The sequence below is a fragment of the Lasioglossum baleicum genome, chromosome 1 (genome assembly GCF_051020765.1).
Source record: "Lasioglossum baleicum chromosome 1, iyLasBale1, whole genome shotgun sequence".
NCBI lineage: Eukaryota > Metazoa > Arthropoda > Insecta > Hymenoptera > Halictidae > Lasioglossum > Lasioglossum baleicum.
The window spans coordinates 12,110,111-12,125,143 of NC_134929.1; the positions used below are offsets into that span (position 1 = coordinate 12,110,111).

Below are 15,033 nucleotides of genomic sequence, written 5' to 3' on the forward strand. Positions count from 1 at the left end.
GTCGACTATCGATAGTTCTCCACCTCTACTAAGCTATATATATATATATATATAATATATATATAAACTGACGATGGATGCCGTTGGATGTCGCGTCGATAAAAGTCAATAAAAGTTTCATCTCTAAACATCTCTAAATGGATAAGTACTCTGTGGTGAATTTACAAATATACATAAACAATACGTGCGCATCCTTTGTAAATTTCGTCGTGATCCGCACGATCATAGATTGTTCCTTTTTTTTTTTATTTGTTATGTCTTCACAGTTTCTTGACGATAAAACATTTCTTTTTGGAAAGCACCCGTGAAGTTGAAGGATTTGAATTTGGTGTTCTCATGTGTATAGATTTTGTGCGTCTTGGACTTTTCTCGTAGACTTTTGAATTACAAAAGTTTTGTGCATTTAGAAACGTATGTGTAAAATTCAAACGTTTTTTTACAAGTGTATGATTTTTCGATGAAACAAAATTAAGGTTTGAAATATTTACTATGTCATGTTCGAAGGAATGTGGGACAGAAATACCGATATCCTGTACGTATTTTGCGTTAATAAAGGGTAATTAGTAATTGGTTATGAAAAATATAAAGCCTTAATTATTTTTTAAAATTTCAGCGGACGAACATGAATTCGTCCAACCGAAAAAGGCGGTCAAAATACCGGCTCATATGGCAATGTGGGAAAAATCGGAAGCATATTTTGTAAGAATCTGTATATTATATTAACTTGTATTATCTCGAGCTTCTCATGCTTTCTGAAGGAAATAAAGCTTCGATGTGTAAGACTAACAATGTAATAATTTTATAGGAATATTTAGGTTTTATATTAGCCTTAAATGAGGCTGTTCAAGGAAAAGCGCTGAATGTCGAATGCCCTCAAAGTCCTGCGATAAATCATATAATCGCAATGCTTAACGAGTTCGACGAATGGATAACTGAGATACCTCCAACTGATCAACCTCAACGCTTTGGCAATAAATCGTTTAGGACATGGTACGAAAGACTTCAAGAGGTAAAAATTGATTGCCCTTACATGGAAATGGTTAATCTATAATAATTTAGTAACATTCACATCGTAATGTTCCAGCATGGGATGAATCAATTGCAAAAAGTATTACCAAAAGAAATGCATAGAGCAGTCCCAGAAATAATCGAGTATTTGTACGAAAGTTTTGGTAACCCGACGCGTATAGATTATGGTACAGGCCATGAAATGGCATTCCTAATGTTTCTGTGCTGCATGTTTAAAATCGGCGCGTTTAAACAAGACGATAAAGTTGCTGTAGTCGTAAAAATATTTAATAGGTAATGTGCTTTTTGTATTATATGCGATACTTAATGTTATACACACTGTAAAGCCTTTTCTCTTTTTTTTCCAAGGTACCTTGAGTTGGTGCGCAGATTACAATTAACTTACAGAATGGAACCAGCAGGTAGTCACGGCGTGTGGAGTTTGGACGATTATCAGTTTGTTCCTTTCATATGGGGTAGTGCGCAATTCATTGGTAATTTTTTCATTTATGTATGCTATTTAGAAAATAATAATCGTTGAAAAAAGTATTCTTATATAGTATGCAAATATTTTAGGCCATCCTCAATTAGAACCACGTCACTTTGTTAGTCCAGATGTTATTGAAACACACAGCAAGAAATACATGTTTCTTGGTTGCATTGAATTTATTTCTAAGGTTTGTATGTTTGTGCTTAAACCACTTGTACTAGTAGTTTACACAAATCTATTATAAACATTAAATTGATATCGATAGATAATAAACATGTTTTCAATTTATAGGTAAAAGTTGGCCCATTTGCTGAACATTCAAATCAATTATGGAATGTTAGTGCAGTCTCATCGTGGGTCAAAGTAAATAGTGGTCTTATTAAGATGTACAAAGCAGAGGTAAATATTAATTAGTGATCTCTATTCTATAATTCAATGGTAACGATTAGACTGCGGATGTTTATGCATTTTCCAATATTGGTCGACTTTTAAGAAAGCGGAATGAAATAAAATCATATTTTTAATGGAAACAGCCTTTGAAGATACAAAACTAATGGAAATTGTATCGAATTTTATATTCTAGCCTTTTTTGAATATTTTCATAAGGCATAAATGCATAAAGATCCGCAGTCTAGTAATGATTATCATCGGATCAGGACGGGTCAAGAATTTTTATTCGGGATCGGGTCGCATTCTCGAAAATTTCGGGACTCTCGAGAATATTAGTGATTCCCGAGCATATTAGGGTTCCCGACCCGTCCCGACCATCGAGTACCTGACATTTTTGGGTTCTTGCACACCTTCGGTAATTATAAATTAACTGATGCAATTACATTACGCTTGAAACATTTAGGTTCTTTCGAAATTTCCTGTTATTCAACACGTGTTATTTGGCTCCCTGTTATCGATAAAACCGGCATCTGCCAATCCTGTTGGACGAGGATCTCGTCAAGTTCAACCCACCGAACCACCACCACCACCGCCTCGTAAATAATATCACAATATTACACAAATCTGTGATTGTCAGGAAGAACGCCGCATGTCACATACTTTCACTTTCGAGATATTGCCATTTAAAGTTTTCATCACTCGATGAAACTTTTCATCACGATGTTCGACTGTTTGACTTTTTGAGCCTTTCGAATTTATTTTCATGACTTTCTTCTGGTAAATACGTAAATCCTATACTGTAAAGTTCAATTAATGCATAAACTCGAATTTTTTGAAATTGTGACATGCGGCGTTTTTCTTGACAACCACAGAAATATGCTCTGTACTTGTTGGTGTAGATTATAACACTTATTTATAATAAAATTGTATATTACCAGCTTATACTATTTATTGTCTTGTTAGATTTAATATAAGTATGTTAAATATATTATTTGAATGTTCAGAGCTTCACTTAATTATTTCTTATGTCGACCTAATGCAACTGAAAATTTACAAATATAATAAGTTACTCGGTAAGAGCAGTATACATATAATACCGACATTACAACTACATACTTTATATACAAATTCGCTGTACACAATATTTACACAATATTTTTTTATTTTAAAAAATTTCTGCTAAATATTTAAAAAAATGTTTTATCGAACGAAGAGAACAAAATCACACACATTTTATGACAAATACGAAGACACAGAAGAATTTGATATAATCGGTTACGATATTAATATTATCGATCAGAGCGATTTCATTATGACTTTTGGTGCATATAATCCACATTCAGGGAATGCGTCCAAAACAAATAGAGGAAAACGAATTTGGTTCGACGTGTCGGGGAGGGGGGGGGAGTTCCACAGGGACAGGGATCATTTCAGCATTGTTAAAACTATATCAAAGTGTGGGAGACAGTAAGACATATACAGTTGCCGTGTACCGTGTGGCGGACATAAAAAGTGATAAAAGAATTAAAGAGTACATTAATTCAGCTAATACCACAACGGATGAAGAAGGATGGATAACTGAAAATATACACCAAGCACTTAAATATTGTGTGAAGAGAGATCCAAGAGAGAATCGAGGTTTATTCATAGCAGTGCACGATGTCGATTTGTAAGCGTTTCAGGAGTTCACGAAAAGCAACCATTCACGGTTGGTTTCTTCAGAAATTCTGGGAAAAACGCGATAGACCGAAAGAATTGGGTTTCAGTAGTATAAACATTCCGAATAATCCGTATATCGGTTTTAAAAATCCTAGAAAAGGAAATTCATGTAATATTAAGTCTTTTATTATTGCCACGGAAGGATACGATGCTTTTTATTGTAGTGAAGAGTGCACTTTTTTTCTATAAGTATTAACTTATATGATATATAATAAGTTATATTAGGTCGGAAAGAAAGTTCTTACAGTTTTTGTTATTTTGATTTTATAATAAAAACCGCAAAAACTTTCTTTCCAACCTAATATTAGTATTAACATTTTAATCAATAAAACGATCGATAGTATTTTTAAAATGATGTATTCCAATGGCGTTTATAATAAAACTTTATAACAATAACATGTTTATAAAAATATATCAAAACTATATATTACAAAGATAGTTCATCTCTTTTATACAATACATAAAAACGGCAATATATTATCATAAATATAAACTTTTAAATATCTACAGCTTAGATCGTGTAATTCCTTGTTCAACAATTCCATTCCTGATGAAGTCGGTAATTTCATTGGATTTAAAATTCAATTCTGTAAGAATCTCTGTAGTATGCTCACCGGGTTCAGGTATTTTTTCATGTACCTTTGACTTTCCAGGAGTGAAAGATAAACGTGGAGCAGGATTTGGAACGACTAAATCATCTTCCAATGTTGCGAATGTGTTTCTCTCTCTGTTATGCGCATTGTGCGCAACTTCTTTTATATCTAAAACAGGTGTTACGCATGCGTCCGTGCCGTCAAATATAGCACACCACTCAGCCCGAGTCTTTTGCTTAAATATTTTTTCCAATTTCATTCGATTTTCTTCGAAGTTATCGTACTGTGGCAATTCTTCTTCGGATAAGCAAAGTTTCTCCAAAAATGTTTCATAAAATTGCGGTTCAATTGCGCCAACACACAAATATTGCTTGTCTTTTGTTTCATAGGTATCGTAAAAATGTGATCCAGTGTCTAGCCTATGTGAAGGTATAACAGATTTATCAACAGAATTGTTACGTAGAAAAATCATGCTAAGGGGGTAGACTCGTTTCCAGGATTGCAAGCGCCTTCTCATTTCTCGATAATGCAAAGTGGGATTTTTCAGTACAGTCAAAAGTGCTAGATAAAAGATCATTGTAGGCCGCGATCGCCCTCAAAAGTCCTATTTTTACGTTTACGAGGCATAATTTGCATTATTCGGCAGTAAAGTCGCGATCCAGCTCCCACCGCCTGTTCCGAGCAGGGGCGGCAGAGATCGTGTAAAGTGTAAAGAAACCATCTTTTTATGATTGCGTCAACCGCACCGAATGTAAAAAAGGACAGCATATAAACACGGACCACGCTTCGAGCTTTACAGCTCGGGCTTCTTAGCTCCTCGCGGGGGTGCCCCCCGGTGGAAGGAGTAGGCGAAGGGACAGTGATCGTGGAGATCCTCAGGGAGCTAGATTGCGACTTCACTGTATTCGGAAGCATACAGCTGCGCATGTAGCTATTTTCATAAAGCTGCGACAGTTACATGCTGCTGAATAATGCAAATTACGCCTTGTAAACGTAAAAATAAGACTTTTGAGGGCGATTGCAGTCTAGATTGATCTTTTATCTAGCGCTTTTGACTATTCAAAAACGCTGTCTTTGCATTATCGAAAAATGAGAAGCTGAATCCCGCACCCTTACAATCATGGAAACGAGTCTACCCCCTTAATCAAAAACACTTACATATTTTTACCACGTGGTTGTCCCCATAATTCAGGTAAATTTCTGGTTCTGAAAAACCAACTACCTAAATATGCTGATCCATCTACCATTGATGCGTCAACTACTTGGCCAATGTTGCTTTTGCTGCGTTCTAATATTGCCAATACTATTCCAAAGGCACACATTAATCCACCGCCACCAAAGTCGGCGACAAGATTGATCGGTGGTGTTGGTTTTTCATTGAAACGACCAAGTAGAGACAATAGACCTATATTACAGTGAGAATAATACAATATAATCCATTGTAAAAATTAGAGCATTGTATCGATTCAAGTTTCTCTTACCAGATAAACCTAAATAATTAATATCGTGACCAGCCATATTTGCGTAAGGCCCTATCGGTCCGAATCCTGTTAATCTAGCATATATTAATCTCTTATTTGTTTTCATAAGATCCTCGGGGCCTAGTTTCATTTTTTCCATTACACCTGTTAATACAACTCTCTTAGTTTCTATAGTTTAGGAAAATCGATGTGGTACAAATAACAAATAGTTATTGAAAAGTACAAACCAGGTCTGTATGGATCTATAATCGCATCGCTTTGATCGCTTAACTTTTTAAACACTTTAATGCCCTCCTTAGTTTTCAAATTCAATGCGATTGATCTTTTTCCATGACTGAGACGATCGGGAATTATTGGGTATGCTTTAGCCTGTGAAAAACAAATGATAGATATAATATTACTATAATATAAATAATATAAAGAAGATAGAAAACAAAATCCTATAGTCATTGCAACATTTATTTCAAATGAAACATACGATGGTAATGTAGGTAAAATGAATTAGACTTCTGTCTAATTTAAACAAAAGAACCGTCATGTTTTTATTATACCATTTACACCTACCTTGTCTACTTTAATAACACTCGCACCGAATTCAGCCAATATCATCCCACAAAACGGGCCCGGTGCCAGTCCAGCTAATTCTAAAACTTTTATTCCTTTCAAAGGCATTTCTTCAGTGGGTAAGGATAACGAACTGTGCTCCACGCTCCATGTATTTACATTTACATTAACTGTTTTTGACTATCGATGATCCAGTTGCATATTCATATACGCGCGTATGCACGTATGCAATATATATATTCACATAAATTACATATATTACATAAAATTGTTATTCAAATCATATAGTAAACAAAACATCCTCTCTGACAAATGCTGACAAAGTGGACAAAGTATACTTCTGGAGAAATTTGACGATTCATTTTAGTTATACATATTCAGTTATATTTGAATGTTGGCATTCAAATCATTGTTAGTTGGCAACACCGTCGCGTGCAGTCTGAACAAAATAAATATTGTTGTCGTAACCTGTAAAAAAATAGATTTGATATTGTATAAAAGAGATTCGATTGATTGCAATATTAAAATGAATCCGACAGAACCAACAACTACTGAAACGTTAAGGTAATTTTACGTTGAAAAGATACTGAAGTGGTTATACAATTTTGTTGTGACAAGATCACGGATAATTTTGCCGGTTCACAATTTATACAACTCGCTTTTGCAATAATAAATAAAGAATTTGTGCAGGAAAGTATAATGCATTATCTGAAAATGATTTTTAATGATATAGATGTTCGATTACTGTACCATTTATTCATTAATTTTCAACGAATGGTTAAGCACAACACACGTTATGCTTATTTAACGAATGCGTTTATTTGATAAGATTTTTAAAGAAAATCAACAATAGAATGTTGTTTTTTACGTTTAATATTTACAACGTATTTGATAAAACATGAAACTATAAAATACTGTTGAGTTAAAATAATTAGTAGTTTATATATTTACAGTTCCAAAATGAAAGATGTCATCGATGTGTTAGCTATGCAAAGAGAAAAGAGAAGTACTTTGCAAAAAAGTATTACCATCGATTATACCAAAAGTAGCGACAGTTTCACAGTTTCAAGATTTATATTCGAGTGCGGTAAGTATTATCTATGTACATGGTACAGAATCTTTACTTTTGGTAAAACAGTATTATTCGACAGCAGATTTTATGCGTTTATGACAAAAATGAGTAGGTGTGATCAAAAACAGTAAAAACATTAGAAGAATAATAAAATATTGTTATATTATTTCCAATCTATTAACCTTTGCACTCCTTTGTTGAGTGTGACTCGACATCAGAAAAAGAAAAATATAAATGAAACAGGTTTTTATATGTATTTATTTGGTTCTTCATTTATTTATTTAAGTCGTATTGTTTAGTTAAAATGCACAGGTGTATTTTCGCAACTAAATTAAAACAGACCGTGAAATGGCAAGCAGGGCAAAATTAGCTCCACATTTCCAAATAAATTTCTATTTTACTCCAGTTTGTTGCAATTCGGTTATAAATTGTTTATTTTGAATAAAGAACCTTTGCCTAAATAGTACGCTATTAATATCTTTGATTCATTTGTGAAATTACAGGTTTGAAACTAGAAGCTCATCCATTAACCATTGCCACAGCTGCCACTTTGTACCACAGGTTTATAAAGGAGGCTGCCCCAGGAGGCTATGACAACTATGTAAGTAATTCAAGAACTAATTCTAATCTAGTCTTGTACATCTAGTCTATTTAAGATTTATAAAAGTTTATACGTATATATTTTTCAGCTGATTGCAGCAACATGTCTCTATCTAGCAGGAAAAGTGAAAGATGACAATTTAAAAATAAGGGATGTAATGAATGTCTCGTATAGCACGCTACACAGAGGATCGCAGCCTTTAGAATTAGGAGACCAGTATTGGAGCATGAGAGATGCAATTGTGCAGGCAGAATTATTAATTATGCGTATGCTGAAGTTTCAAGTGACTCCAGTACATTCGCATAAAGTAAATGTTCATTTAACAAAATAGATTATAGATGGTTACAGTGTACATTAGAAATTAGAATGTTATATAATCAAATACGTTCTTGTTTTAGTATATGTTGCACTATCTAAGGTCTTTGCAAGCATGGTTTGGGGAAGAAGAGTGGTCCAAGTATCCAGTTGCAAAGACCAGTATGGCGCTACTACAAGATTTTCATCATTCACCCGCTATACTTGATTATCCACCAAATTTGATAGCCATTGCATGTATTAATTTATCACTGCAGATTTATGGTGTTGTAGTACCATTAATGGACGAATGTGACCAGCAGCCATGGTTCAATGTAAGAGTTGAGGATCGTTCGAAATGTTAATTCTGCAAATTACTTGGTACGAAATGGAATATAATATGTATGTAATTTTCAGGTATTTTGTAAAGAATTAACCAGGGACAAGCTTTGGGAAATAATGGAAAAAGTCATGGCTGCGTACGACGAAGAACCAGAAACTCGAGATAACTGATGCATTTTAGTTCGTTTTTCAATGTATAAAATATTCAAACAGCTTGTATATTAACAAAGACTTGGCACTTTCCTCATAAAAACTGGTATTGACAAAGTACAAAAATAAATCGAGATCGTCTTTAAAATACTATATAATATTTTCGATCCTGTGTTTCGTACTTCTTTTTATATCATTGATCTCTCGTATATTAATAAATAATGTAATAAAAAGAAAGAATTAGAATTATTTTTCATATTCGCTATCGTAACGAGTTTGCACGTAAATGAGATTGCACAAAACCAATGCAAATAATAATGATCCAGTACACTATGGAACTTCTACTAAACGACTAAGATCGTTTACGGTAGCAAACATTCTAATAAATACGCGTGTATTTATATCAGCATTTTTGTTCGTCGAATCCTAAAATCATGAATGGCACGAACACCCTGTATAACGATAAATATCGAACAATAATTGTTGTATTAAAGCTAATGTTATACTAATATTTTGTTTCGATTACGTACTATTTGAAGAAATTACAAAAGCATTTTCGTTTTGTTTATAATGTTTTCATATATATATTAGCGAAAAAAACAGCTTGGAGATTCAACCAATAAGTATCGACGCGCGTGAAGCCTGAAGCATAAAGTGTGAAGCGTGAAGTTAGTCTCGCTAGCGATCCACTATTATTATACATATGTAGTCAAATATGTATATATATATGTAAGTATAATAAACATTATCTTTACTTGAATACAGAAAAGTTGCTTGTTTATTACTCTGAAAAGCGAACAGAGATTTATGAAAGTGTTATGCTCGTTTCATAGAGCAGAAACTATGTGTTTCATTCGTATAAGAAGGTTGAGCATGACATTGTAGCGCGGTGAATATTTACAAGGTTTGTCGAGTGAGAAATTTGAAATACGTTAATGTTTGTCAACAAACTATGAAATAAAATGACGACGACGGAGCAAATGGACATATCATTCCCATTGAAGAGGGAACGAGACGAATTCGACATCCCGGATACCGACGATGACAATACTAGTCTCGAAGATATTAATAATCTTTTGTCAATATCATTACCTTCCCTTTCGACGAACAAATTTCAATTTCCCACTGATCCAAACGATGAATTTCTTCGACTGACCACCAAGGCATGTTTCATGTATTTAATTAATTAATTTCTTCAAAATATCCATATCATCTCCATTAGCTGGTGAATAATCAATCTCGTAAATTTTTACAGTTTAGCGTTCGTCGATCTATTTTTCAATTTTTTACATTTAGATGTTTAATTCGAGCGAATGTTTTGGATTACAGGTTCGTGCGGTATATTACTCGTACCTTCATAAGTGTTTACTCACCAATTATATTCTTTATTATAAAGATAAAGACAAAGATATATCGTGTGAACAATTGAAGAAATGTGCGAACCAAATGGAGTTGCATGCTGTACGATCGTCTTTAGAAGCATCTTTGTATAGGCAAAATATGTTGAAGATGGTGAGTTTATCGTGTTAATGTTAGTTAGTCAATTTATTAGATCGATTAACAGTCAAAAGTAAGACACTTATAGATTTCAGATGTGAAGTCTTACACCTTGGACAAGAAAGCTTATAAGAAGTTAGTAATATTTCTAGAAACCCCACCGACCAAGGTGGACGTAGGTGTTCAGACCATTAATTCATGGGCGGAATTGGAGAAAATTGATAATATTCAAAGCATTTGCATTACTTCTAATTGCGAGGAGCTGTATTCTGAGGAACAAGAACCGGTTCTCAAAGTAGAAGAAAATCTAACCGATACAAACGCAATTCAGGAGGAAATATCTGATCCTTGTAGTTGCAACGATACTGCTTCACCTACTGTAAACTCTACCTGCTGCAACGACATAGAACAGAGTACGCTTAAAAATAAGTTAGACAAAGAACTCACTGATGCAATGGCAGTCGACGAGAAAACAGTTAAAGAGGAATGTGACATTTTTAATTGCACACAGGATAATTCGAATACTCAAATGTTAAACAATCCATCCAGTATTCAAAATGATGACGAAAACTCTCAAGATTCGCTTTTACAACACATGGAAGACATGTTTTGCGATAGCGACGATAGTAGCGATCTCATGACATTAATAGAGAAACATTCGGGAGTGAGCAAAGCTAATGTAGACAAAGAGATCAATAAGATATGCTCGGAATCGAATTCTCTTTTTCCACTGAATTCCACTAGCTCTACTCGCATACCTGAAAGCAACGATAGTACAAAGCTTAGCGATAGAAGCAATAACGTAAAACCACCAAATGTAAATACAGGAAAATATAGTTTTAGTTACTATAAAGAAATGAAGAATAGAGAAGCCAACAAATTGTTGGGAGTAGAGAATGAAACTCCCGAAACTAAACAGAAACGCAGAATGCATAGTATCTGGTTTGTAGAACGAGTATATCAAGTTTCAAAGTTAAAGGCAAAGATGACAGAATTGTCTTTGAAGAATTACGGAAAACATGGAAGAATAAAAGAAAAATTTCTCGAACTGTTCGGAGAATCGGACGATGAAGAAACGATGCCCGATTTACCGATCTGTATCGAAGAACACTTGACCGCTTGTAAAGAAAGGATAGCACCATGGATAGTAAAACATCTAATGCCATTTTACAAGAAGCGAAAAATAAAAAACAGACAACTATTTAAAGTGGTTGCGAAGCACATAGCTGACATGCTTATTATTGAAAATACTTTCCCTGGTCAGTGTCGATCGGTACTATACAAAATATACTTAATAAATATAATGTGGTACATCGTGAAATAAGTAATGTTTATTTTTGTTTTTCAGAGCAAGACTGCGTGAGCAAATATATAGAAACGTATTTTAAAAATAAAAAATTCATTAGAACTAAACAGGATGTATACTTATAAATATAAATTACATAGTCTTAATTCGTTAAAGAGGAAAAACTGTCTTAATACAAACAAGTTAATAGCGCCATAATCATTTAATGTTTAAAGATTTCGAATTTAGATGTAGTTTAAGGCAACAATGTACATATTATTTTAAAAGACAAGAACGCAATAAAGAAGTGTGTTAAACATTGATTGTCCAAAGGTATGCATACAAAAGGAATGCAGTGTAAATAGAAAAGCATAGTAACAATCTTTCTTGTAGAAATGTTTCCTTACGAATCATATAAAATTGTCGGTTGAAACTTTTTTTACAGCTCTGCTTCTTTGTTAATAAGTTCTATATATGTATATATATTTTTTGTTTCTTTTTTCAAATGAAGTAGAAACTTTTATTAAGACTTGTCTTGTTACTAAACATCGAAGCTTCAAAGTAGTATGTAAGTCACAGTCTTAATCTTCTTTTATATCTCTTAGTATTTATCATGATATACAATACTCCTGTGTATACGTAAGAGTGTACGTATGCGTGTAATCGCATTCGCAGATATATTATGTACACTAGTGTAGTCAAGTATAGATAATGAAAACTTAAATGAGAAACAGTAAAATAGCTTTCTTTTTCTATGCCCTGTACACAGTCCCTTTGACAATTACAAACTTTTAAGAAATGTTGCTTATCGCGTAAATTTAAAGAATATAAAAACACAACATAGAAGATATTGATTTTACTGTTGATTCCAGTACAATATTATTTCTGCATTCTATCCATCACAATAGAACAAGAAGTATATGCGTAACAAGGAGATTCAAAAAACACCTTAGTTATATATACTTTTATCATCGATAAACGAAGAAGTATGTTCTGTAAATTTTCGATTTCTTAACACTCCTTTCGCGTAGAGAATATGAAATTATAAACAATTTTTTAAGAGATTTATCTCCATATTTTAACTGAATTATATCTTATCCTCCTAGTTGCAATAGCACTGTTTATACATCGATTTATATGCTTTTTACAAGTTGTCGCAATAGGAAACTGTAATTCGCAAATATTATATTGTTTGTCTATTTCTCTTTATCTTATTCTAAATACTTTTGATTTCAAAATATACGTTCGCAATGATATCGCAAATATATACAGAATTTGAATGAAATTGTTTTTAAAACTGCAAGAGAAAACTAGCTATTACCGTTTCTACCGAACAACTTGTAAATAAATAGCTTTCATCTTGATATCTCAATTCTATGCTATATCTTGGAATTTATGAATTTCGTATTTGTATATTAATTGAACTGTTTTATTCAAATGTTACTTTGCAATCTCCGAAAGTAATAATAAATATCAAATTATATTCTTTTCTTCTTTTCTTATAATACGTTCAAATCATTACGATATCGCGAGACGAAACGGAAATAAAAAAAAAACTTTTGCTACATTGTTTCAGTGATTTACGATGATAATTGGATCCTTCCGAGCGTATAGTACATAAACTTTGAAACGCAACTACTTCGAAAGAAAGAAACTTTGTAATTTGACATCACAGCATCGAAAGCTCGAGTAAATATTGCATATAAATACAGAAGGATCTCTCAAAGAATTCTAGAATCAATCTTTAACATAGTCAAATATGACTTTAAATATTGAAGGTGGGGAGGAAAATATACTTGCAATGAGTCTTATTGTAACTTATGTATTACGTATTTTTCCAGGTACGTAGTTCTTGTCTATTACAGCTTCTTGCAGAAACATGTGTAAACATCTTTCGTTCTGTGCTAGTGGGTGTCCTGCTATTCTGAAGAAAAATTGTGATTTTCCAGTTTTAAAATTTAGAAGACACGATAACAAGTTATACGTTTTCAACACATAAATATACATACTTATTAACAAATTCCTCTAAACCTTTTCTTCGATCTTCGATAAAATCTTCTTCAAAAATACCATCATCTCCTCGAAAAGGCATCTGGCGTTTCCAGGCCTTCCCTGGTAACGGAGGCACTACAATCTATACGAATGAAAAATATATTTTTAAAAAGACATACAACAATTAATTACAAAGCCATACAAAGATTAATGCAAATTTAATTGCCAACTGACCTTGCTATCCCTTTCTAATTCATTCCTTAGCCATTCAAAGTCACTGTACCTTCTCCTCACTGTGGAATCTTTAACTTTGAAAACTGGTAGGTTTGTCTGAATAAAAATAGAAACAAAAATAGTATAGAAGTACAATAGTAACATAACATAAGATACAGAAATATTAGTACCGGCTTAAAATATTTCTAACATGAAATTGTGTTACTAGATAAACGTTTGGATTTAAAACACAAGCTGCTTGTATATATTACTGTTCACCGAATCTTTAATATAAGTTAATCTATGTTTCTATAAATGGACCCGAGGATCGCATACATTTTTGTATCTGCTCTTTTTTATCACCAAAAGTAAGATAACAGACACTGCCCATGATGCATGCGATTAATGAACCTAATAACATTATTAGAATGATCCCGAATATTATTCCTGCACTATTCATTAAAAAATAATGTTGAACACGAGGAAAATAGTTGATGGATGAGATTTAACGTTGGAAAATGAACAATATCGATGAGTGTATGCATTGGCCGCGGTACAGAGTTATTAACGAAATACAAAAGACAATCGCGTATCGCACGATTCATGAATTCGTGATGGAATGTAATTCGATTAAATGTAGGATGTAAAGTCCACGTAAGTTTGTTTCCTTTGATAATAATACGCGATGTGTTGCATTTAAGCGGCAAAAAGAAAATGATCGCGGACGATGCAATAACCAAGGTATTTTTTCGAACCAGCCGCGATATCAACAAAGGAAGATAAACTTGTCGGAAGGCTAGAATTTTACTTACCCTCATGCGAACTTCATAATCGGTATACCGTTTCTTGCCGACGCCGTGTGTGATTGGATTAATCACGTCAATTTCGAGGAAATTTGCAGGCGCTGCATAAGCGTCGTCTAGGGTCTGTTTTTTAACATTTAAACGGCGTGTCGCGTCCACAGTCGTATCTGCCATACCTAACGATTAGAAACTAATTAAACCGTTTCGAAGCCAGGTAGAAAATAAATCCAGCACGATGGTTAAGGAAACTTCGTCAAATGACAGCGGCGAGAAACTTGACACAATTCGTTCTCATGTGTTACGTCCGTGGTCATGGTGCACGAAACTCTACTCAGCGAGAAAACTCGCGGAGGAAATCGAGTCGCATCTTATCTTGTCGTTAGGATCACGAATCCGATGTAATTTTTCTTTCAAAAGATCAAATTATATTGCACGATCTATACACGAACATTAGCAATGTTTAAAAGGATCGGTAGGAAGGCTTTTAATTCTTTAAAATCTAAAACGTAGGCGCGCTAATTGAAAATCCCATATTGACT

At 33.5% G+C, this 15,033-nt stretch overlaps 5 protein-coding genes across 9 annotated transcripts; 3 read left to right on the forward strand and 2 right to left on the reverse strand.

The window, feature by feature from the left end:
- Positions 1-65: 65 nt before the first annotated feature.
- On the forward strand, positions 66-2,894 carry LOC143212540 (serine/threonine-protein phosphatase 2A activator). The gene is made up of 8 exons (XM_076431450.1): positions 66-532; positions 614-699; positions 806-1,009; positions 1,085-1,302; positions 1,378-1,502; positions 1,585-1,685; positions 1,790-1,897; positions 2,352-2,894. The coding sequence occupies exons 1-8, from the start codon at positions 490-492 to the stop codon at positions 2,490-2,492; spliced, it is 1,026 nt and encodes a 341-aa protein (XP_076287565.1). The 5' UTR covers positions 66-489; the 3' UTR covers positions 2,493-2,894.
- On the reverse strand, positions 806-6,601 carry Amacr (Alpha-methylacyl-CoA racemase). Its single transcript, XM_076431411.1, has 5 exons — positions 6,246-6,601; positions 5,909-6,050; positions 5,682-5,825; positions 5,359-5,605; positions 806-4,619 (listed from the first exon to the last, which is right to left on the reverse strand). Exons 1-5 carry the CDS (start codon positions 6,351-6,353, stop codon positions 4,112-4,114), a joined length of 1,149 nt encoding a protein of 382 aa, XP_076287526.1. The 5' UTR covers positions 6,354-6,601; the 3' UTR covers positions 806-4,111.
- Positions 6,602-6,622: 21 nt separating this feature from the next.
- On the forward strand, positions 6,623-8,854 carry Koko (cyclin Q). 2 transcript variants are annotated; one of them, XM_076431473.1, is made up of 6 exons: positions 6,623-6,809; positions 7,199-7,332; positions 7,821-7,918; positions 8,007-8,225; positions 8,317-8,553; positions 8,630-8,854. In XM_076431473.1, the coding sequence occupies exons 1-6, from the start codon at positions 6,637-6,639 to the stop codon at positions 8,723-8,725; spliced, it is 957 nt and encodes a 318-aa protein (XP_076287588.1). In that variant the 5' UTR covers positions 6,623-6,636; the 3' UTR covers positions 8,726-8,854. The 2 variants fall into 2 exon arrangements, with proteins under 2 accessions (XP_076287588.1, XP_076287594.1); XM_076431479.1 differs by having other exon boundaries at positions 6,642-6,809; positions 8,317-8,547.
- Positions 8,855-9,346: 492 nt separating this feature from the next.
- LOC143212518 (uncharacterized) lies at positions 9,347-11,807 on the forward strand. Of its 3 annotated transcripts, none has more exons than XM_076431388.1 (4): positions 9,347-9,433; positions 10,034-10,216; positions 10,290-11,460; positions 11,550-11,807. In XM_076431388.1, the coding sequence occupies exons 2-4, from the start codon at positions 10,151-10,153 to the stop codon at positions 11,630-11,632; spliced, it is 1,320 nt and encodes a 439-aa protein (XP_076287503.1). In that variant the 5' UTR covers positions 9,347-9,433; positions 10,034-10,150; the 3' UTR covers positions 11,633-11,807. The 3 variants fall into 3 exon arrangements, with proteins under 3 accessions (XP_076287503.1, XP_076287496.1, XP_076287511.1); XM_076431381.1 differs by lacking the exon at positions 9,347-9,433 and adding an exon at positions 9,440-9,867; XM_076431396.1 differs by lacking the exon at positions 9,347-9,433 and adding an exon at positions 9,820-9,929.
- Positions 11,515-14,829, reverse strand: Snx3 (sorting nexin 3). 2 transcript variants are annotated; one of them, XM_076431516.1, is made up of 4 exons: positions 14,504-14,829; positions 13,713-13,808; positions 13,496-13,620; positions 11,515-13,405 (listed from the first exon to the last, which is right to left on the reverse strand). In XM_076431516.1, the coding sequence occupies exons 1-4, from the start codon at positions 14,666-14,668 to the stop codon at positions 13,312-13,314; spliced, it is 480 nt and encodes a 159-aa protein (XP_076287631.1). In that variant the 5' UTR covers positions 14,669-14,829; the 3' UTR covers positions 11,515-13,311. The 2 variants fall into 2 exon arrangements, with proteins under 2 accessions (XP_076287631.1, XP_076287623.1); XM_076431508.1 differs by having other exon boundaries at positions 11,515-13,410; positions 14,504-14,822.
- Positions 14,830-15,033: the final 204 nt, after the last annotated feature.

What these genes read in the sequence shown, in the direction of transcription:
- LOC143212540 (XM_076431450.1), top strand. Translation starts at nt 490, where the DNA reads ATGTCATGTTCGAAGGAATGTGGGACAGAAATACCGATATCCT. An exon ending in GGGTAGTGCGCAATTCATTG is followed by an intron (nt 1,503 to 1,584) that starts GTAATTTTTTCA and finishes CAAATATTTTAG; the next exon opens with GCCATCCTCAATTAGAACCA. An exon ending in TTAAGATGTACAAAGCAGAG is followed by an intron (nt 1,898 to 2,351) that starts GTAAATATTAAT and finishes TGAAACATTTAG; the next exon opens with GTTCTTTCGAAATTTCCTGT.
- Amacr (XM_076431411.1), bottom strand. Translation starts at nt 6,353, where the DNA reads ATGCCTTTGAAAGGAATAAAAGTTTTAGAATTAGCTGGACTGGCACCG. An exon ending in GTGTTATTAAAGTAGACAAG is followed by an intron (nt 6,051 to 6,245) that starts GTAGGTGTAAAT and finishes TGTTTTTCACAG; the next exon opens with GCTAAAGCATACCCAATAAT. An exon ending in CAACCACGTGGTAAAAATAT is followed by an intron (nt 4,620 to 5,358) that starts GTAAGTGTTTTT and finishes ACCTTCACATAG; the next exon opens with GCTAGACACTGGATCACATT.
- Koko (XM_076431473.1), top strand. Translation starts at nt 6,637, where the DNA reads ATGTTGGCATTCAAATCATTGTTAGTTGGCAACACCGTCGCGTGCAGT. An exon ending in AAGATTTATATTCGAGTGCG is followed by an intron (nt 7,333 to 7,820) that starts GTAAGTATTATC and finishes GTGAAATTACAG; the next exon opens with GTTTGAAACTAGAAGCTCAT. An exon ending in AGCCATGGTTCAATGTAAGA is followed by an intron (nt 8,554 to 8,629) that starts GTTGAGGATCGT and finishes TGTAATTTTCAG; the next exon opens with GTATTTTGTAAAGAATTAAC.
- LOC143212518 (XM_076431381.1), top strand. Translation starts at nt 9,667, where the DNA reads ATGACGACGACGGAGCAAATGGACATATCATTCCCATTGAAGAGGGAA. An exon ending in TTCTTCGACTGACCACCAAG is followed by an intron (nt 9,868 to 10,033) that starts GCATGTTTCATG and finishes TTTGGATTACAG; the next exon opens with GTTCGTGCGGTATATTACTC. An exon ending in TATTGAAAATACTTTCCCTG is followed by an intron (nt 11,461 to 11,549) that starts GTCAGTGTCGAT and finishes TTTGTTTTTCAG; the next exon opens with AGCAAGACTGCGTGAGCAAA.
- Snx3 (XM_076431508.1), bottom strand. Translation starts at nt 14,668, where the DNA reads ATGGCAGATACGACTGTGGACGCGACACGCCGTTTAAATGTTAAAAAA. An exon ending in ATTATGAAGTTCGCATGAGG is followed by an intron (nt 13,809 to 14,503) that starts GTAAGTAAAATT and finishes ATTTTTATTCAG; the next exon opens with ACAAACCTACCAGTTTTCAA. An exon ending in TTAGAGGAATTTGTTAATAA is followed by an intron (nt 13,411 to 13,495) that starts GTATGTATATTT and finishes ATTTTTCTTCAG; the next exon opens with AATAGCAGGACACCCACTAG.